At 33.3% G+C, this 24,640-nt stretch overlaps 1 protein-coding gene across 1 annotated transcript in view; it reads right to left on the reverse strand.

Moving 5' to 3' along the window:
• Positions 1-372: 372 nt before the first annotated feature.
• LOC127163396 (sphingosine kinase 1) overlaps positions 373-24,640 on the reverse strand; it is a 35,619-nt gene continuing 11,351 nt past the window's right edge. Inside the window, exons 2-5 of the mRNA XM_051106610.1 lie at positions 18,399-18,548; positions 12,213-12,307; positions 12,025-12,140; positions 373-4,017 (exon numbers count right to left, since the gene is read on the reverse strand). Of these exons, the coding sequence (XP_050962567.1) occupies positions 3,306-4,017; positions 12,025-12,140; positions 12,213-12,307; positions 18,399-18,548 (1,073 nt within the window). The 3' untranslated portion in view covers positions 373-3,305. The remainder of the gene's footprint in view (positions 4,018-12,024; positions 12,141-12,212; positions 12,308-18,398; positions 18,549-24,640) is intronic.

Consider the following 24,640-nt stretch of genomic DNA (forward strand, 5'->3'; position numbering starts at 1 on the left):
TTGTTTACCTGCATATCATGTGACTTACCAATATCAGAGAACTGTGAACATAGAAATACGTTGTTAAATTATTAACTTCAAGTAAATCTTTATCTCAGAGGGATTTGGCTGGCAAAAAATGTTGGGAATCTCTTCTATACAGGTATTCTAAAACTTATCAGAGTTTTGCTCCATAATAAAAGTTTTCCCTCATAATAAAGGCCTAAATATTAAAAATATTTAACCAAGAAAATACTAAGAAACATACATTTTCATTCCACTACTAATAAGTAATAAATGATAGTATTTTTACTGATTCACATACATAATCTTACACATAAAAACAACACATACACATAAATGTACACTTAAATGTGTTTACCATCTGAAATTTATTTTTTCATACAAATGTATGACTTTGGAAAAATATAAACATACTTCTATATTTATATCTCAAGTATAGAGAATGCTATTTAACTATCACAGTACAGTTGCAATCATATGCACATTTTTAAATCAAAGCACTTTTATTCAGATTGTTCCTGCTCACCACAGAATCCCCTCTGGTCATGTACAGTACTGTGCAAAAATCAAATGTCTCAAAATCTTTACACAAACAGATATAATAATTCCTTCACCGTCAGAAACAACATGGAGAGTTTACATTATTTCAAACCAGATTCAATAACTCGTAAACTTGGTCCACTCTTCAAACTCATTCATTCATCGTCCTCCAAAGAGCGTCATCCATACACAAATCAATGTTTAACACGTGTTGATCATCTATATGGCTTTAAACCTTTCAGTCACCTTCAGTGCATCTGGCTAGTCCATACAAGGCTGTAACAAAACGTTCAACAGGAACAAAATGTAAACTTAAAAGAACTGGTTTTTGAAAAATCCATATAGATATTTTAGAACTTTGAGCTATGTTACATCTAGGATACTGTGCTATTATACTTGAACCTGAATATTGGTTGTTTTAAAACTCAGAACCTCAGTGCTAGATGAAAATGACATTAAATTTAAAATTTTAAAAACATAGACATCATTTTAGGTCAAAATGAAGCAAACAGCTTTGGTTATGGGTGGATGTTTATTTAATATATGTTTTAACCTTTAACCTTTCACTAATGACATCACCCAGGAAGTGACACCGTCTCAGAGGAGAAAATGGCAGCATAGACATCAGTGTTATCAATGGATTTAATGAATTCTGTGATTGTTTAAGTCTCTAAGTATTCCATCTTGTTTGGAAAATTCACAGATTAGTTTGATTTTAAAAGATGGTCAAACTATGGAAATGAACTTAAAGTTAACGCTTATATAAGCGAACTGTCAATAAGCAACACATATATTTAGCTCTTTATAAGCATCTGCTTATTTTCTTGTTGTTTTGTTATTAATTAAGTTAAAATAGCTTGTCTTTTAATAGATCTTGTCTTTTAACAGCTTGAAAATTTACCACCAAAGAAAACTTTTTCCCCTGTAATTACTGGTTTCACTTTCATGAAAAACAAAAAAGGTTTCCACTGACAGGACACTGAGCGACTGGGTGTTACAATATCAACAATACAAAGTATTTAGCAGTTATTTTGTTTTGCCGTTGATGAAAAACTGTAATTTCCCAGTAGGATCTGAAGGCAGCATGTTTGGTACATTTTTCTGGAGAAATAGCTAATAATAGCTAATAACAGCAGAACAGTTTCATGGCTAGAAGGAAATATATATATATATATATATGTTTTTTATTTTAGTATCTATATTTTATATAACGGCTCATTTACGGCAGGCGTCGCAAAACCTTTAGACACTGATGGAGATGATATTGAGATGATGATATTGGTGCAGGCGGCTGGTGAGGCTTCATCATAAACACAAACATCTTCTGACAGTCAAACTGCTCTTAAATAATAATAAACGTAACACATTTGGATTTATCCCATAGAAAAATAAAGATGAACAACTATATCATATATTTTCAACATTGGCACTTCTGAAAATCAAGATTGGTACATCGCAGCAGCATAAACTCCAGCATAATACAGATGCCTGTGCATCAGAGACCATGACACCACCAAACCCAACAACCTCACCCCGAAATATACAAGTTCTCACAGTTCACCCCAAAACAGTTTCCACAGTTTTCACACTTTCCACAGTTCACAGGAAAGAAATAAAAACTGTGTTTTGCATAAAGAAGACAAAACTTATATTAAGTGAGGAAGCTTTGCTTTTGGAATGTTTGCAATTATTATTTGGAATTTGTTATGAAAGTAATGTTACAATGTAAAAACATCCAATTTTCTTAATGCAAAATATAAATTCTTATTTTTTCCTTTTGATTTCTGAGGTGAAATGGCCTGGCCATGTGTTCAGATGCACAAGCATCCAAGATGATGAATCTCATGAAACCTGTAAGCTAACATTTCACTCCAAAAGTCACAGAAAATAAATAAGAAATTATGTTTAGAAAAAAAGTAAAAACAGTCCATTTTAACGGTCAATGTAAAAACCGTCAGATTTTGTGCAAAAATGTCATTTCTTAATTAATTACATTTTAGGGTGGAATGTGACATATTTCAAGTAATTACTTGTTTATTGCATAAAGAAAATGTAGCATATTTTGTGGTTGGATATTCATGTCTTTCATTGTGCTATTTTTCAATTTTCAAAAAATGGTTAATTCAGTTAAAAAATATGTTTCAGTCATGAAAATTATGTTACAATGTAAAAACAGCCCATTTTCTTAATGCAAAATAAAATTGCTTTTTCCCCATTTGTTTTTTGGGTAAAATGCAACTTGAACATGTTTCCAGATGCACAAGCATCTGAGATGATGCACCAAATTCACCCCAAAACCAGCGGAAACCAATGAGAAATCATGTTTTGCATAAAGAAAGTGACATTTATTTTGTAGATTTAAAATAAAAATAATAATAATAATTTGCAGTAAAAACAATTTTTGATCAGATATGTTTTGCACATTTTTTGCATAAGGAGATGAGGTGAATATGCTTTGCATTTTCACAGTTTGCAATAAAAATGTGGGATTTAATACGTTTAACTGTCGTGAAAATAGTGTTGCAATGTTAAAACAACACTGTTTTCTTAATGCAAAATATGATTTCCTATTTTTTTCCTTCTGTTTTTTGGGGTGAAATATGACCTGGACAGGTTTCGTGAGATTCACTCAAAGTTACAATTCTTTAATAAAAACAAACGAACGAACATTAAATTCAAGTTTAACGGCAGCCAATCAGGATTGTGCGGTTCTGTAGTGCGTTCAGGTAAAGAATCTCCCGTTTTAAACAGTTGTTTGTGGTTCATGCGGAGATGAGGCGGGCCGCTCCTCTGTGCACCTGCGCCTGAATGGGCCCGTAGTCCACACGCTCTCCGTCCACCGTCATCACGCCGGCCTCGCTCAGCGGCTCCAGCCGCAGCGCTTTTGCGCGCCGGTACACCAGATGCGCGCAACCGCAATCCAGGTGCGTCCCACTCTGCATAGCCCGGAAGAGCCACAGCAGCGTGGCGCGAGAGATTCCGGCCGTCACGTAAAACAGATGAATGATCCCGTCGTCGGTGCGGGCGTCCGGCGCCGCCAGCAGATCCTCGCCCAGGTGTGACTGGAACATGGCGAGCACCAGGACAAACTCCCGCTCCTCCACCAGCGTCCAGTCCTGCGGGACGGGCTGCTCCAGCGGGACGAGCAGGTGGTCGGGCAGCCGGCTGTCGGTGGTTGAAAAGCCAGATTCGGGCTCATTTTCAGCAGGCAGGAACGCCAGTTTTCCCTGATAGATCCGTAAGGAGGCAATGCGCAGCAGTGTGCTGAGAATAAAGCGCAGCGCTCCGATCTGACGGAACTGCTCGCTCTCGATGTCCACGTCGGCCACGAAGCCCCAGGCCAGAGACAGGAAGGAGAAGATACGAGCGCCGGACGACAGACGGATGGATATCAGGTCCAGTTTAGAGACCAGACCCTTACAGAGCACAAAGCCACAGCTGGTCAGCAGATCTTCACCCCACACCGGAGACGCCCTACAGAGAACAAGCAATCACAAACATAGTTCAATCAAGTAGCATTATTAACACTATGAGAGACCAACGTTTACTGGATAAAAATGATATTAAAGGCAGTGTTGGGGTTAACGCGAGTTATGTAATCAGATTACTTTTCTCAAATAACTAGTAAACTAACGCATTACTTTTAATTGTACAACAAAATGTATGAACAAAATAAGTAAGCCTAGCCTTTTGACAAAAAAGTAAAGCAAAAGTAACGTAAAAGACACTACTTTCCATAAAGCGTAACTAACACAACTAGTTACTTTTTTATGGAGTAACTCAATTTTGTAATGTGTTACTTTTAAAAGTAACTCACTCCAACACTGATTAAAGGGATCACAAAATAAAACATTTTACAATATTAGTGAATATAATATTAGTCGTTTATCAAAATATTGCCTATAACAATATTGTTTTAGTATTATATACGTTTTATTATAGTATTTATTAATATTTTGTGTTTTTAAATTGTCAGTTTTCATTTAAATTTTTAATGTAATGTATGTAAATGTAAAATGTAAATGTAAAATCTAACTTACTTTATTTTAGTTATTTGACGTAATTTGGTCTAATATCAATATTTTGTTTAATTTCAGCTTTGTTTAAATTACTCAAAAATAGTCTGAATACATTTTTAAAATTTGAATCAATTAAAATTGCTAGCCTATTTATTTTTATTTGTTACTAATATTTGAAATTTTGTTTTTAGCATTTTTTTTTTCAATGATTTGCCTCCAAAATAAGTTTTTGTGTACATAATATATGTGTGTGCTGTGTATATTTTATATATATATATATATATATATATATATATATTTTTTTTTTTTTTATTATTATTATTTTTTTTCTGTTTAGCTTTAATTTATTTTTATTGGAAAGCCATGATTGTCAAGGGCCAGTGGAGGAAATTTGGCCAGGACACCGGGGATACACCCCTACTCTTTACGAGAAGTGCCATGTGATTTTTAATGACCACAGAGAGTCAGGACCTCAGTTTAACGTCTCACCCGAAGGACAGCGCTTGTTGACCGATAGTGTCCCCGTCACTGGGGCGTTAGGACCCACATAGACTACAGGGTGAGCACCTATGGCATGCCGTTTTAACTTAAAATAAGTGTTACTCGTCGAAATTGCATTCTTACTAGTAACAATTATAATTAGAGAGCTCTCTAATTCAATTATTACTAGTAAAAAAGCAATTACGATGAGTAACACTTAGAATATTTTAAGCTAAAACGGCTTGCCATAAGCACCCCCCTGCCTCACTAACACCTCTTCCAACAGCAACCTAGTTTTTCCAGGAGGTCTCCAATTCAGGTACTGTCCAGGCTCAACTCGGCCAAGGAAACGTTTTTATATTTTTAAGTTTACATCTATTATTCATATTTCATTATATTTCAGTTACTGAAAACACACATACACACAAACATGTAAGTACAGATCTTGTTTACCTAAATTTAAAAAAAAAAAAAAAAAAAAAAAAAAGTTTAAAAATGTTTTAGCGTCTTTAGCTTATTTCAGGACATAAAGTGGCCCATAATGCTCCGCGCATTCAACAATGAACAAACAGGCGAATGGCGGGAATCGGGATTACAACCCTCATATAAGCCTTATGTTTTCTTGCATCCATTTCTTTGTGAGTTTCTATTTTTATCTGCTAGAAAAAAAGATATTGACATTTAATAAACCATGAAAACGGATTAACTGGCACATCTTTAGCTGTGAGGTACTAATAAAGAGTTTTCGGTTGAGTGCGTTCAAATGACTGTTTGTCTACAGCCTCATTAACCGCCAGTAGGAGGCGCTTGTGCTTCATTGATAAAAGTCCAACGGCCAAACGCCGCATGTGAGCCGTTATTATGAGGTGAATTACAGTCTCTGCGCCGGTGTTCAATCATTTCTCGGGTGAGTCGAGTACTGATGAATGTCTGCGGTCTGCTTCATCTTCATGAATAGAAATTACTCTATTAATGAGGTTAAGTCAGCGTTTTTCTCCAAGGATCGCTGAGCTCGAGTGTTTCATGAACTGACCTGTTATCACCTGCTTTAGTCACCTGAAAACACCCGCTCTCTGGTCGGATGTAACTCATTAATGCTTTCATTTTGTTTTCTCTCTCAGCCTAACCGAACTTTTCTTCTTTAGTTCAAAGAAATGCTGAGTTTAAAACCCACAGAGAATAAACTTCCACAAACACACGCTAATGACTGGAATAATGACTCTCGGCAATGACTGCTTACATCGCAAACTTTAAATTGAACATCTGAACGAAGCACAGCACAGGTTGAGTTTAATGGAGATCGCTAATGCAAATGAGCTCTAATGCTGCATGAACACTGAGTCTAGATCAGAGATTCAGAAATGACTAGAGCTTTGTGAAAACCACATCCTCAGATTGGCTGGCTTTACTTTATTTCAAGGAGTTTATTCAGTTTATATCCCTCCACTGGGAAACACTCCTGAGGAGGAATCATTTGCAATTTTTATGGCATTAAATCATATATTGACGAGTTCTGTTTAAGACATTAAATGGTAAATGTGTGAGATATCCAGTAGAGATGCACAATATATCAGAACCATATTGGCTGCTGGCTTGGATATTTAATAGTACATGGCCATTTCCCTCATTTTGGCATTCAGATTATCTTTACCATCATCTAATGCTTAATCTTTAAAACACCAGTAAATTAATAAGAATGTTAAATGTAATTTTTAGAAAACAAACAAACAAACAAACAAACAATACTGTGCATTAGTGTTGTGGTCCCTACACCCTAAAAAATTCTGGGTTAAAAAATAACCCAACCTTAACCCAGCTGCTGGGTAACTATGGGACAGAACACGCGCTGGGTTGTTTTGACCCAAGTGCTGGGTTTAACCATTTGACCCAGAATGCTGGGTTGTTTATTTCACCCAACCAGTGGGTCAGGTTAACTGTGTTGCTGGGTTAAACATAACCTAAACATTGGGTTATTTGTTGTCTTATTGCCTTGCTACCTATTTACCAATAATAATAAATAATCACAAAAGAATGTAAAATTATTATTGCTTTTCTGTAATACAGTTAGAAAAACAAAAAAATGCAACTGCAAATATTAATTTAATGAGTTTTATTTTTTTTAAAAACAATTTTCAAATGGGTGCAGCTGTCACACATTTTATCCAACCATTACAGACACATAAAACAACAACTTCAGTAGATCAGTTAATTTAAAACACAAAACTGTGTAAACTAGGCACTGTAGATTCCCATTCTTTGTCAACATTGTAGCAGCAGAACACTCAAAAATTAATTATTGCCACATGAAAATCGTTCCAAACATTGTGCTATTAAAACTAAGCCAAACAAAGTGTCCACCAGACAATACATATGACAATTTAAAACATGTTACAAGTGGCCAGAAAAAACTGTTGGCTTTAAAAAATTCACACATGAAGACTTGTCCATCAATATAACTGCAAGCCGGAGAAATTCCCTGGCAACGAGTCCACTTCAGTGGCATGGCCCGAAAAAAATGGTGAAGGTCTGAGATGTCGTTGTCTCGTCCCCAAGACACAAATCCACCATGCTGGTCCCCACCTGTTAATTATATGAAGCTTAGTCTTGAGGACACTTAGGCCTGAAAAAACGCTCATTTTAGAAGAAAATTTCAAACGGCACATTTTTAGTCTTTTACATCCGAACACTTCTTACAGTGGTGGCCAAAATGATTGGAGCACTAGTATTTTCACCAGCTAAAAAATGTTTTTTTCTATTTGAATGGTTTTTTCAGTGATTTCTATTTTTTGCTGTAGTGTGTCAGTGGGAAAAAAATTCAGTTTGCATTTCCAAAAATTCATTATATACAGTGGGTACGGAAAGTATTTTTCTTTCACTTTTCAGTTTTTCTTTTTTAATAAATCTGCAAAAATGTCAACAATTCTGTGTTTTTCTGTCAATATGGGGTGCTGTGTGTACATTAATGAGGAAAAAAATGAACTTAATTGATTTTAGCAAATGGCTGCAATATAACAAAGAGTGAAAAATTTAAGGGGGTCTGAATACTTTCCGTACCCACTGTATATATAGAAAAAGTAAAACAAAACATACAGGTTGTATGTCAATGAATAGCTTCCAGAATTCTGTGGTTGTGGTTCTGTGGACACTTCCTCCAGAATGGGCAGGACTTTGAAAGCACTCTCCCCTTTAGCATCTAAACCATAAGAATAATACAGTGCAAACTGTGAAACTTATCTCATAATCAAAACAACACATTGAAATTTCTTCATTCCTTTAAATAATGAAATTAAAATTAAAAAACTATAATGGTATTAATGCAAATGAATCCCCACCCCCATTCAACTACTGCAGGTTAAGTTTAGGTATGGGGTGGGATTCAGGGATGTAGAATATGCTCATGCAGACTAAGGCATCAGTATGTGCTTTATAAGTACTAATTAACAGCCAATACACAAACTAATAAGCAACTAGTTAAGTCTTACTGTACCATTGTATTTACCAGTTGATGTGTCAAATCAGTAGCGTAGCCAGAAAAGAGACTTTGGGTGTGCATCAGAAAAACAGGGCGTGACACATTTATCGTCAGATTGATGTGCAAAAACATCCGACTGGTATTACTAACATTAAAGATTACATATTAAAATGACCAGAGATGTGGTTGTAGCCTATTTTTCTTGCGCGGCACGCGTCCCTACAACTCCCCCCTCACTGATAGAATTTCATGTGAAATGTTCACGCCAGTAGCGTAGCCCGAAAAAAGACTCTGGGTGTGCATCAGAAAAACAGGGTGTGCCACATTTATCATCAGATTGATGTGCAAAAACATCCGACTGGTACAGATTACATATTAAAATGACCAGAGATGCGGTTGTAGCCTATTTTTCTTGCGCAGCACGCGTCCCTACATCTCCCCCCCTCACTGACAGAATTTCATGCGAAATGGTCAAATACAGCTGAATTTTGTTTATATAGATTGACATATTATAAGAAATACCTTACCTGAAGTCATGTCACCCAGCTCTTAATGCACCTTTCCATCTTGCTGGGCATAAGCAACAATTTGGTCTGCAATTGTAGCCCAGTCTTCAAAAAGTCTGCCTCTGGATGTAGCTTCCTGAAGTCTTGTGAAATCTGATAAAATTAAAAAAAAAAAAAACAAACAATAAAAAAAAACAAGTTAAAGTTAAGTTAAAGCTTTAAAAATGTTAAATTGATTGTTTGATTTTATTGCCATACCAGTAACTATGGTTATTTTAATGAAAAGATCATGGGTATTGAATATTATTGAATGATATAACTTACCTTCAAATGTTTAACCAAGGTATCAAGCTGCCTTTCCTTCAACTTCTCTATTTCAAAGCTGTCCACCTGCACCAGCAAGAATCTCACATATCTAGAACGAAATTTCAGATTTAGAAAATTAGAATTTCACAAAACTGTTTTTACAGTGACTTATTTTATATAAAAAGCAGGTTAATGCGTTTAGCTGCAGCGCAGTCATTTAAACACAGATCAGTTCTATTATGCTGATATCGCGAGAAAGATTCTCAAGCATTTTAATATCGCGAGATCTCGTAAACGTTTTAAAAAAAAACGTTTTGCGCAGTAGTGCCAAATTAAAACAGTTTGATTGAATTGTTGTAAAACTTTGGCGATCTTCAGAGTTAGAACACAAATACTGTATGCACTGGAGCGTTTGTCAAACAAGTGATGGCACGATTCTATATTATATGGTACTTGAAGGCAACCCAAGCTAGCATCTCACCGCTGAACTGCATTTATCAGTCTCCAATCTAAAGGGCAGAACCTACACTGTTAAAAAAAAAAATCAGACGGCATACCCATTTAATTTTTATACTGGTCTCCTAGTTTGTAATGTAACACAAGCATTCACTAAAATAGAGGAAGAGTAAAAGGACCTCATAAACAGTGGTGTCGTGGTGCCTGGAGAAGTGGGTATACGCCCCAAATGCAAATAACGTTACATGCTGAAAATAATAACTTACTGACGTCTGGACGTGATTCTCCGCAGTTTCTGATTAAATCGGTCGGGTTTTCTCTGTCAGAGCCTCCCCCTGACATGCCCTCGCGTATGAACAGGGAGCATCTGGGTGGAGGAGTGGACGGAGCGGGCGCGGGCGCATTTAGGCGCAATCATCAAATATATTTTAAAGGAAGCCCGCGCCACGGTTCTGATGGCATCACTGTCCTTACCGGGTGTTTTTAGGGAATATTTGCATTTACTCACATGCCATTGAATTAGCTATTCATGTGGTGGACTGTCACGATTTTGGCTAATAAAGGACACTACTCGATGCGCAACAGAGGGGATTTAGAAGTGGGTACACGCAAAGCCAACTGATAAAGAAGTGGACATAAGCCGTATACCTGCGTATACCCTGCACTACACCGTAAACCACTAGAGTCATTAAAGTAAGGTGGAGCTAATGCAGCTACCTGAGGAAAAAAGAGCGCGAAAATGCACAACATAAAAATGACGGATCTGTCGTTGGATTCGGCACGTCGCAGACATTGACTTGAAAAAATATGCCCTTAAAAGATCAATTTTAGTACGAAATGACATAATTCTGACAAAACATTACAAATCCATACAGTATTCAGACAATAACTGAACTTACCCCGTATTTCTAACCTATGCCTGTTTTCATGAAGCGTTAAAAAAGGACAGTACTGATAAAAAAAAGGATGTGTACTGTATATAAATAAAACTTTGCACGTGCACACACACACAACTTTTTTATTTAACAATAAAGCGATTGTTGAGGCAAGAAAGTACCTCACTATAGGCTGCTACTTAACGTTCGTTAATCATTCACAGAATAAACGCTAACCCGGCACAGCGACATATCAAATATTGCATTAAACAGTGAAATTACTGTGCTTTAAACCACAACTTATTAAAAAATAAAGGTAAATAATCATATAATCATATTAACGTACCGTATAATCCTGCTTGCTGCGAATGTCGTGACCGCCTGACGAGGAGACGAGTGAAGAATCCAAAAAGTTCGATGAAGTGGAAAAATAAACAAACCGTTTGGGTTCAAATAACCCGACCCGCGTGTTCAGTGGTGAAAGAACCACTAGAGTCCATTTGACCCAGCATGATCAACCCAACTGTGTGTTTACAGTACCTCAAACAACTTAGAATTTTGACCCAGCACAATTAACCCAGCAATGTGTTTACAGAAATAACCCAGCACTTTTTAGAGTGTAAATTCAAAATTAGTTCTAAATTAAGAAAGTCATATCTCAAGTCTATCAGTGTGATATTGCTCATATAATTTTTTATATTTTATTATTATATTGTGTTATACTGTGTTATATATTCTATTATATATATATATATATATATATATATATATATATATATAACTAATTTTGAATTTAGGGACCACAACACTAATGCACAGTATTGTTTATTTGTCTTTTACTATGTTATATATACTTTTAAGAAATAATGTTTATAAAACAAAAATTATTATTAAATTTAATTTTAAATAAATCAAATAATTTATTTAAATGAACTAAAAATTAAATTAAAATTTAGTTTTTATATACAAAATATAAAATAAAATATATCATTTTATTGTTGGCCATAACTTGCCAGAGTTGTTGGCCAGAGATTTAATATTGCATTTCATACAATTTAATTAATTTAATTAAATTTGAAGTTAATTACATAATTCATTTAATGTAATGAAATAAATTAAAGTTTAGTTTTTAGCATATTATTTTTAAGTTCTATAGGATATAATTTCAATGTTGGCTGTAATGCCATTGTCCAGAATTTAAATGTCAGTTTTCATATTTACTAATCTCTAAAAACATCATGCAAAGAAGCTGAATTTAGTTGGTCCCTTTACATGTCAATCAGATGGTATTGTGGGTGGTTCTCGTCCTGCATGAGCTGGTAGTCACTGGTCTGATTCCATAAATGAGTTTTCTCTGATTGGCTCACCGTGTGTAGTGATGGACAGAAGCAGCCAGTGCATTTCCTGAACCTCCAGGCAGGATTCCCAGAGGAGTCTGGATGGCCTTTTCCCAATCTGGCCTCTCCATTAGACCGTTCACCACCTAAAACACACACGCACCCCCTACATGAGCTGAATACACAAACACACACGGACACAAGCAACCTGCACACACCTCAAACAGCAGCCCGTCTCCAGACAGAATGACCAGAGCGTCCCACTGCGTCAGGTCAGCGTTCTTCACCAGATCCCGCGCGTGATTCTGACGCTCTGAAAGTTCACAGATCACAGCAGACGCTCAGATTTCTGTCCCGTGAGTCACTCAATGGACTTCATGAGCAGATTCTCTCTGATACATTAAACGCATTTATTAGAGCTCAACAAGAAGTGCTGATACACCTGCAGAGAGATCTGATAGCATTACCATTCAGTGGTATGTTAGTATCATTGAGATGCTATTATACAGTAGTTTTGTATTAACATTTTGAATTAGTTTTATTTTTAGATTTTTTGTTTTCATTTAATATTTTATTTGTCATTTTAAATGCATCACGTTTTTTTTAATAAACCTGGTGATGAATGTAATTGGCTCTAATGACAAATTGCTTGTGACGTTCCTCATTTGTAAGCTGCGTAAGGCCTCAATGAATGAATGAATGTAAATTATTCATCTCAGAGCATAAGAAAAATGCTTGAAACTCCTTTAAATTTGTCACAGTCTAAACTGGAGTTTTGATCCTGTGAGTGTGTGTGAGAGTAACAGCATGGATGGACTGTGTGTGCGTGTGTGTCAGGCAGAAGTGAAGATTCATAGCGACTGATTCAGCAGAAATGCCTAAAGCTGAGATCGCACTTCACACACACTCACTCACTCACTCGTTGGCTTCAGTGTGGATGTGGTGTGGAGTGTTAATAGAGGAAGACAGTTTACAGGCAGAAACATCACAGTGTCTAGGACCCTATTTTATTTTGTTCCAAATTCTGTTTTTTTTTTCTTTTAAATTTTTCTGGATTCCGTTTTTTTCTGTTTTAATTTTTATCAACTCCTTTTTAATTAATTAATTAAACAAATAATAATTAATAATTAATTAAATAATAATTAAATTTTTATTAATCAAAGAGCATGTCTAATTAATTAAAATCATGAAATGTATACGATTTCACATCAATTTAATAAAGGTTTATAAAAATGCATGTGAAATGAAATGTTTTATTTTTTCTCACCATATGTTTTATTGTTATCAAATTCTGTGTTTTTGCATATCTAATTATTTGAATGCATACTTCATTTATTCAAATTTATTCTTAAAATAGCCTTATGAAAGTTTTTCTTTTTACCCTTAGAAATTCTGTGTTGTGTATTTAAAATGTTCTGGTTATCGTAGGCATAAAGCATTAATTTCATTTACCCTTTTAATTATTGAAAATTAAGCAAAAATGTACTATTAAAATTAAAACATATACCCTAAAAAATAATGTTTGTTTCATTTTAGTAGTAGTAATAGTAGTAATATATTTCTGGCACAATGTCTTCAAGTTAAACCGGACTTTTATTTTGACGGGTTGCCTTGTCTACCTTTACATTTCTGTGCGTTTATGATATGACGCTAGAATGGAACGGTCAAATGCTCATGAAGTGACTCTCAGATATTTTTATGTATTTATGTCCTCATTTAGTGACACGACAGATGCTGAAATCACCACGAGCGTCACACGCGCTTCAGTATGTGTAGTAAACAAAACCGCTTGTCTGCTCCATTCATTAAAACAGAGACACGCAGAACATGCAGGATTCACATTTAAATGGTATTTTTGCGGTGTAATATTTACAGATACTCGTCCATATTGCGGTTTGATGTAAGTTTAATGACCTGTTTTTGATTAATTCATTCAAACGTTGACAAATTCCGTGACATTCCGTGTTATTCAGTAAATTCTCTTTTTATGACTGGATTCCGTGATTCCGTCCGCGCTTTCCGCATCGCAGAAATCATAGGGCCCTACAGTGACCCACACTGACAGGCGATCTGACCAATCATAACACTGAATCCGCCATTTTGTCCGACAGACAAATCAGACGGGAGAGATTAACTTCGGTGGAATTAGACATGCATGTCTTTCCGCAGTTGAAATAAAATACGTTCTGATATTCATTCATGTTTTTTTCATGCTTTAAGAAAAGAAGAAAGACTATTCACATGTCGATTGATCTAGTAAGGCAATACAGTGATCTGTCACGACATAATGAAGAGCCACAAATTTATTGTTTGAATTTTTTTAAAAAATTACAACATTTTAAAGCTTAGACCTTGTTTCATATACCTAAGTATCCTGCTCTGTCTTGTCTGTCGGCGTGTTGTCAGTTTCCTCTTTTGTAGTGTGAAAGCGGCATTGTTTGATTGACATAGAAACAGTAACTAAACAGCGTGGGATTTTGCGAAGGGTCAGTTAAGCACATTTGGCCTAAAATTCTCATTAGTGTAAACTCAATCTCATTACTGTAATGCACGTGTATTTAACAGGAAACAGTATTTAAGGGGTGAATGGGTTTAGAAATAATTATATCTGGCCATATTCATTCCATCTATCCATTTATCCATCCATTGTTCTATCATCCAGCCATCATTCCATCTATCAATCCATCTATCCATTGTTTTATCCATCCATCATACTATTTATCTATCATTCGATCCATCCATCCATTGTTCTATCCATCCGGCCATCCATCCATCCATCCATCCATCCATCCATCCATCCATCCATCCATCCATCCATTTATCCATTTATCTGTTGTTCCATCCATCCGTCCATCCATGCATCCATCCACCTATCTGTCTCTTCATCCATCCATCCATCCATCTGTACGTTGTTCTATCCATCCATCATCATTGAATCCATCCATCCGTCCATCCTCCAATCCATTGTTCTATCCATCGTTCTATCCATCATACTCTCCATCCATCCATCCATCTATCTGTCATTCTATCCATCCACCCATCCATTCATCCATCCATTTATCCATTCATCTTTTGTTCTCTCCACCCATCTGTCTCTCTTAATCCATCCATCTCACCGTTGTTCCATCCATCCATCATCTATCTATCATTCTATCCATCCATCCACCCATCCATTGTTCTATCATCATACTGTCCATCCATCCATCCATCCATAAATCCATCCAACCATTCCATCTATCCATTCATTGTTCTATCCATTCATCTGTGGTTCCATCTATATCAATTCATCTATTGTTCTATCCACCCATCCATCTGTCCATTATTCCATCCATCAAACCATCCATCGTTCTACCTATCTATTCATCTATCTATTGTTCCATCCATTCATCCACCCATCCATTGTTCTATCCATCATCATCTATCTATCCATTGTTCAGTCTATCTATCATACTATCCATCCATCCATACATACATACTGTACATCGTTCCATCTATCTATCCATTCATCTTTTGTTCCATCTGTTCATCCACCCATCCACCCATCCACCTGTCCATTGATCCATCCATCCATCTTTTGTTCCATCCACCAAACCATCCATCAGTGCACCTATCTATTCATCTATCTATTGTTCCATCCATCATCCACCCATCCATTGTTCTATCCATCAAACCATCTATCTTTCATCTGTTCTATCTATCTATCTATCTATCTATCTATCTATCTATCTATCTATCTATCTATCTATCTATCCATACATACATACATAGTTCCATCTATCTATCCATACATCTTTTGTTCCATCTATTCACCCACCCACCCATCCATCCATCCATCCATCCATCCATCCATCCACCCACCCATCCATCCATCCATCCATCCATCCATCCATCTGTCCATCCATCATCCATCCATCTTTTGTTCCATCCATCCATCCATCCACCCATCCATTATTCTATCCATCATCATACTATCCATTAAACCATCTATCATTCATCTGTTCTATCTATCTATCTATCTATCTATCTATCTATCTATCTATCTATCTATCTATCTATCTATCTATCCATCCTTCTTTTGTTTCATCCATCAAACCATCCATCATTCCACCTATCTGTTCATCTATCTATTGTTCTATCCATCTACTGGGAACGAAAAAGTTTCCTAAGAGTAAATCAGGCACAACTGATGTGCAAACACACGTCAAACTACACAAACACTCTGAACATTCACTGATGGATGTATAAATAGATCCATCAGCATCAGCGTCAACACACACAAGCGATCAGTCATCCATCACTCAAATGAGTGTGTGTGTGTTTCTCTGTCAGAGGTTATTCTGAATTCATGCTCTGACAGTGGAGTTCTTCATCTGTTAGCAGTCCTGGTGCTCTCTAATACTGACTTTTATATATGAAGCTGCCAGCTCTATACAGTGAGAGGGGAACTTGTGTTTTATGAGTTTGTAGACTCTAATGATGAATGTGAATGCTGATGAATGATGAATGTATGTTATGGAGAAGCCACAGTTAGGGGAAAACATGCTCATGTACTCACACTGTAAAACCCAATAGTTTACCTTACTTAGTTACAATTAGTTATCTTTACTTAGTTACTATACTTACTAGGTTTTATTAAGTTACAGCTACTTTCAAGGCAAATAAAACAATTTACTTACTTGCTTTGAGTGATGTTTACTTAAAATATCCAAGTATCCACAAAGAAACCAATGACATTAATAAACCAGTGAGAGGCAGCAGTGCACTAATATGTTGCTAATGTGCAACATAACAACAGAAGAAGAAGAAAAAGGTTTTGAGATGGGGCAATTTTTAGTAGACTTTTCACTCACATCTTTCTTTCACTACTTGAATTCACTCATTTCCCAAAGTCATCTTGAATGTTGAATTTTCAATACAACTGAAATATTTGAGAGAACATCACAATTTTTTTTTTTTAATACTTACCATTATAGTGAATAGTGTTACTTTTGGTTGGGCATTTGGAACTTTGTTTATATTACTATAGTTTTCTTTCTATTGTTGCAGCAATGCAACATGAAATCGGAGTTCTTTGATTTCAAAGAAAGAAAAGTAATGAATAGGTTGCTTTTAGAAGGTGATCTATATTCTAATTAAATCATTAGGTTGCATACTTCTCATGTTGATTAATGATCTTTTACAATTTTACTGTTTTTCTTTTTTTTATAAACACTACAAGAAGCTTGTAACTGTGTTGATACAATCTTTTAATATTTGGGGTAATGTGCGTGAGTCACACACAGACTTCAACATTCAGCATGTGAATCACAACAATGGTAACAACTCAATTTTATTTATTTTTATTAACTGTATCAATAACCATTTTATGAGCTTTTTTTTGGTTTGTTTGTTTTTTGTTGTGCTACTACTGACACAAGACAGCAAATGAAATTGGCAAATACAAACAACAACAGTAAAGCAACGCAATTGCATAATTTATTCATGTCGCAATGCACTCTGGGAGTCAGTGAGTAGCTATTAGAGGAATGGAGTAATTAGATAAATTAAAAGCATTAAGTAAATTCAACTTAAAATGGTTGTTAAAATGACTCTTATATTTAAGTAATGATTACTTCAAGTTTTCCAGTAAACGTTACTTAAATTTTTTTAGGGCAACCAGTTTCCTTAAGTTTTTTAAGTAAATTCAACTTAACCGGGTTTAGAGTGCATATCAGTGACTTTTTCAGTCTGCAGATCACAAAAGAACATATTTTCAAGAACATCTGGAACCAAACAACATTGGACCCCATGCACTGACTCCAAAACCCCTTGCGCTGCAGAATCTGAACTCTCTTTTGACCTTTTTGTTATTGAAAATGAGCCGAAACCGCCCTGCTTACTGCACTAATAGCAGATCATATGTGACCCTGGATCACAAAACCAGTCGTAAGGGTCATTTTTTCAAAACTGAGTTTTATACAACATATGAAAGCTGAATAAATAAGCTTTTCATTGATGTATAGTTTGTTAGAATAGGACAATATTTGGCCGAGATACAACTATTTAAAAATCAGGAATCTAAGGGTGCAAAAAAAATCAAAATATTGAGAAAATCACCTTTAAAGTTCTTCAAATAATGTTCTTAACAATGTATATTACTAATCAAAAATTAAGTTTTCATACATTTACAGTAGGAATTTTACAAAATATCTTAATGGAACATGATCTTTACTTAATTTCCTAATGATTTTTGCCATAAAAGAAAAATCAATAATTTTGACCCATACAATGTATTTTTGGCTATTGCTACAAATATACCCCAGCGACTTAAGACTGGTTTTGTGGTCCAGGGTCACATGCAATGCCATTAACAAGCTGAATCTGTTCAGAGCTTCTGTGAATGTGTGTGTGTGTGTGTTACACACCTGTGATGAAGAGTGTGTGTGGTATATCCGCCTCTGTGAGCATCCGCTGAATGTGACCGTTATAGAGAGCCATCGCTTGGCCCCGCCCACTCTGAGGATTGACAAATACCATCACACCACATGGTCGGCGGACCTCAGTGAACAACACACCTGACAGAGAGAGAGAGAGAGAGAGAGAGAGAGAATAACATTTATATATACAGGGAAATAAAATTAAATAATCGTTCTGTGTTTGAGTGCAGGAATCACTCCTCAACTCACATGGCAAATGAATCAATTCTAAAATAATTTAGAATAAACAATAAAATAAAATATAACAAATATAATATTCCGTTAAATAATAAAAAATACAAAAATTAAATGAAATAAAACCATAATAAATACAAAAATAAAATGAAAATAAAATAAAATAATAAAAACATGAGTTATAAAATAAAATAAAATTATACAATAAACAAAGATAAAATGTTCTGAGTGCAGAAGTCAATCCCGAACTCACTTTTAAAATAAAATAAAACAATTCTCAAATAAAAACTAAAATAATAATATAAAAATGTAATAAAAATAAAGCCAATTATAAAATAATAAAAATATGAGCTCTAAAATAAAAGTACAATAATAAAATAAAACATAATATAAAAATAAAATACAATAAAAAGTCAATTATAAAATAATAAAAAAACACAAGCTCTAAAATAAATGTAATATAATAAAAGAAAAAAAAAGATCAAATAAAATGTTCTGTTTGAGTGCAGAAGTCAATCCTGAACTCAGCTGAAATAAAAAATAAAAAAATAAAAAAATATATATATAATAAATTAAATACAATAATAAAATAATAAAAACAATAAAAATAATATAAAATAAAATAATGATAGCAATAAAAAAATCTAAATTAATAAAATAATAAAATATAATAATAAAATATAATAATAAAAACGAGTTACAAAATAAAAATAATACAGTAAAGATAAAGATAAAATGTTCTTTTTGAGTCCTACTGAAGGTACTAAACAAATAGGTCTAGTGACCGCTTCTGACAAAAGTTAATTTTTACTCATGTTTGGTGCTAATTTATTATCTTTTAGATTAATTATAATGATGAAGTTGAATTAACAATTATTAAATCATTTCAAATGTATTTACGTTATTTATTTTATTTTATTGAATTATACTAATGCAGTAAACACAATAGTGATTTTTTTCTGTCAGACTGTCCTGCTGAACTAATTTCCTCTGCTGATCTAACTGCCGGTCTGGTTGTTTTGACATCTGTGCGGCAGGTTTTAATCGGCTGCTAAAAAACATGATTTTAATTCTCTTTAAGAGGTTTTATGTTTGACAAATATTGTTAGAAAAAAGCATGTGGCCTCGGGCGGGAGCACAGCGCTAACAGATGGCAGCGCTAATGCTAAAAACTCACAAATGGGACACAAACAGATGAGGCTTTGTCTTTATTCTGTGCGCTGCATTACTCTGAGAGCGTCTGTGTATATTACAGCAGCTCTGGCTGAGGTTTCTCGAGGGACCGGCGCTCCAATCATCCGGTTCAGCGGGACGGACTGGTTTCCCGGGGAGCGGTTTACTCGCGGGGCGACTGACCCGGATGACAGGTGAGACGTTCAGAGCCCGGCAGGTGAATCCGGCACTGAACTGACAGCGCAGGCTGTGATGAGGCTATTTTAGGATGTAGACACACAAACCTTCACAAGGAAACACACAGAAGGTCTCAGTGTCTCAAACAGGTCCTGGATCTTTACTCATGGCTGTTTCACTACATCACAAATGATTCATGAGCAGCTTTGGTTTATTTATTAATTCTAGCACTGCTTCTGTAATCCATCTAAACTGACAATAACACAATAAAATAAAAAGTAATGCAATTATTTAATTTAATTTAACTCATTTGTTAAATGGAACAATTATTGATTTTTGTGTTATATCTGGCAACCGTAAAAAAAAATAATTATAAAAATAAAAAAGAAAATTATTAAATAAATCAAATAAACGCGTACACAAATGAATAACGTTTTTTAAAAATAAATGAATAATTTAGACATAAAATTAATATTATATTGTATATTGTGACTGACAATAATACTGTCAGTAATCTAAAATAATAGTAAGTAAATAATTACAAAAAAATAAAATAATACATAACTGAATAACAAAATAATGACAAAATAGAAACAATATATATATTATATTGCATTTTATTATAATAATAACTCAAATATAAATAAATAATAAATAATAATAAAAAAACTAATACATCACATTTTTAAATGCAATAAAATGTAAAAATATTGTATACTACACATATTTGATGTATAGTATAAATAAATAAATAAACATATATATATATATATATATATATATATATATAATAGTTTAAAAATACATTATTTTTTAACATCATAAATTATATATATATATATATATATATATATATATTGTATATTGTGATGGTAGTAAAAAAATGTATCTAAAAATAGTAAGTAAATGATTACAAAATAAATACATAATTGAATAAGAAAATAATAAAAATAAAGATAAAATATATTGCATATTGTAACAACAATAATAATAATAACTTTAATATAAATAAAATAATAAAAAATAAATACATCACATTTTAAATGCAATAAAATGTAAAAAAATAAATAAATAAAAAGATAAAAATATATTGTATACTACATATATACATACATACATACATACATACATACATATATATATATATATATATATATATATATATATACATACATATACACACACATTAAACAAATACTAAATACAAAATAATTTAAAAATAAAAAAAAAGAAATGAAATAAATATTGCATATTGTGATGGTAATAATAATCATCAATTATTTCAGTCACTTTGCTTTATATATCTGAGGTAAAATCACTATAATACCAGAAATTAATAATAATAATAATAATAATAATAATACATAAATAATAATAATAATAATAATAATAATAATAATAATACAATAAAATGTAATAAATAAAAATATATTATATAAAATAAATATATTGTATATTATATTACATTTATTATTATATTTTATATGTATTTTTACTAATATAAAAAATAGTTAAAAATAAACAATAAATAGAATAATTTATAGAAGTAAAAAAAATAAACATTACTGTATAATGTTTAATCATTTCTAAAAAATCAACACAACCAAAAAACCAATACATGAGGTCCTTGTTGTTGTTTATTCTAAAGACAATAAGCAGTTCAAAGCCTGATTTCAGGGAGTTTCAAGGAGTCAATTAACAGTGGTAAGCTCACTTTTATGCCTGACCTGCTGCATTAGTAAATCATCTCTGCCACTTCCTGTGAACTGAAAGCCCTTCACATCCAGCAGCAAGAGGCTGTTTAACCTGAGCTTTACTCATAACCCAGAATCCTCTGGGGCCGAGGGCTGTAATGAGCTCCTGCGGGTGCCGCGTCGGGCCGGTGCTTCACTCGCGCATCAATGCCGACGTTCAGAAAGCCGCAAAACAACAGGCACATTCACTCACACGTCTCCCAAACACCCGCTGCGCTTTCACAATGAGACTGATTAAAATTCACTCGGCAGATTCACACCGACGAACTCTAATTAGCACTGGAGCCTCTGACAGCGTCATTAACTCAGTCTACACAGCGCTTCCCTTCACCAACAACACAAGAAACCTGCAGAGACTTTCACCTTCACACAGGAAACACCATGAAAACCGATCCGTTACAAACACCAGACAGCTCACTGATAAGGGAACGGAGCTGCAAAATTGAAGGAATATGTGAGGCATTTCATATCATTTTAAATTAAATAGATATAAATAGAAAAGAATAAAAATAACAATTACACTGTATTTTGTAATTGGCAATAATAATACATTTAATTACCTAAAAAGCTATGAATCTAAATATTTATTCATATAGCATTGCCTGAACTGATTAAATCATCATAAAAATAGAATAAAAAATAGAAAAAATAGAAAATTAATTAAAAAATTTAATTAATTAATTTAATTTAATTAATAAAAAAAAATCCAAACTAAACAATAAAATACATATTTAACAGATTAATACGTAATTAATAAAACAAAGCAAAACAAAACAAAATAAAATAATTTGTTTCAAAATCTACTGTACATAAATAGAATTTAATGTAAAAATGTATATTATGCTTGGCAAATGTAAAAAAAAAATGCTTTTGTATAAAAGGATTTAAATATAAAAATGAATAAAATGAATACATGATAAAATTTAATTAAAATGTAATATATCTTTAAAATGATTATTTATCCATTTAAAATGAATACAATATTAATAAAGAATATGTAAATGAAATTATATTGCATATATTCATAATAATTAATTAATATATAACCATCCAAATTTAATTATGTTGGTCAGATGGAAGGCCAAGATTGACAGAAACAAACAAACAAATAAATAAATAAATAAAAATTAATTAAATGAAAAAAAAAAAAAAAAATCTAATAAAATATTGAACTGAAAATTGAATTGAACTAATTTATTAATGAAAAACAGTTTGATAGTTATATTATGCTTGACAACTGTAAAATATTGCATTTGTGTAAAAGAAATGAAATAAATAAAAATAAAATAAATAAATAAATAAATGATAATGAAATGTATTTAAAAATTGTGTATGTGTGTTTATATTTTATTAATATTTTATTTTGTATTATTTTAATTTATTATATATATATATATATATATATATATATATAAAAATGACAATAATACAAAATAAAATATTAATAAAAAATTCAAGTGAAAAAATTAAACAGCAAACTAAATAACAATAAATACATATTTACATAATTAATAAAACAATGAAATATTCATAATTAATTCAAATGAATACAATATTAATACATACTATTTAATAATACAATAAATATTGTATTGTTTATATTCATGATGATTAATTAACATATGACTATCCACATTTAATACAACATGATATTTTGTTGCTGTTCTTTGGCTGATATTAATTTCTTTTGTAGGTCAAATGTAAATTGCTACAGATCTGAACTGTCTGGAGTCTTGTGTAAAGTTTTAAAGTTTGAAAGTAATGGTTTTACATCCAAAACCAAAGAACAAAAAAGAGCACGTCTGCAATTCTACAAATAGACGTCTATTTTTACTGAGAGAGAAAGAGAGGGAGATGAATGTGTGCTTCATTTCTCACACTGGTGAAGCTCTCAGCATCACAGCTGCTGAACTGTGAACATATGGTGAGGAGATACGTGTGTGTGTGTGTGTGTGTTCTTGTTTTTGCTACATTGTGGGGACCAAATGTCCCCACAAGGATAGTAAAACCTGAAATATTTTTTACAAAAAAAAAAAAAAAAAGATTCAAAATAGTAAATGATGTTTATCTGAAAATGTAGCAATGCAAACATGTTTTCTGTGAGGGCTAGGTTTAGGGTTAGGGTTGGGTTAGGGGATAGACAATATCGTTTGGTCAGTATAAAAAAATATAGAAGTCTATGGAAAGTCCCCACAATTCACAAAAACAAACATGTGTGTGTGTATGTGTGTGTGTGAATGGGTGTGTATAAGTGAGTGTGTGAATGAGTGTGTGTGTTTACACATCTCTATGCGTGCCAGTACAAATACCTCAAACTATCCAAACACAAAACCGCAAGTATTCAAAAACTTCTCTATGAATCTCACAAAACCTGTCGAGAACCAGGTCATTTTTCACAAAAAAAAAAACAAAAAACAGAGAGAGAGAGAGAGAGAGAGAGAGACATACATACAGATTACTTACAGTACTTGTCTGTTACTGATTACAAATGAATTAATTGCATTACTTTTCCGTTACTAATTACAAGTTACATGACGGAAATTGTAGTTTGAAATGTAATCTACTGGATTACACATATTAGGTAATGTATTCACACTACTTTAGGATTACTTTTAGATTACTTCTGACGTAACTCGTAAGAAAATCTAATCCATTATTTACCAACACCATGAAGTGTGTTAAACACTACAATACTCTAGCATTTCCCAAACTGGGTTTCGTGAATGAACTGCAGGGGACAATGAAATAAAAAAAGTCCAATTAAGTTTACAAATGAGCTCATTTTTTAAGGGGACACATGAAAATATGACTTTTTTTCTCTGTTTAAGTGCTATAATCGGGTCCCCAGTGCATCTACCAACCCAGAAAACGTGAAAAAGGACATCCTAGTAA

This window comes from Labeo rohita, chromosome 3 (genome assembly GCF_022985175.1).
Source record: "Labeo rohita strain BAU-BD-2019 chromosome 3, IGBB_LRoh.1.0, whole genome shotgun sequence".
NCBI classification, from domain to species: domain Eukaryota; kingdom Metazoa; phylum Chordata; class Actinopteri; order Cypriniformes; family Cyprinidae; genus Labeo; species Labeo rohita.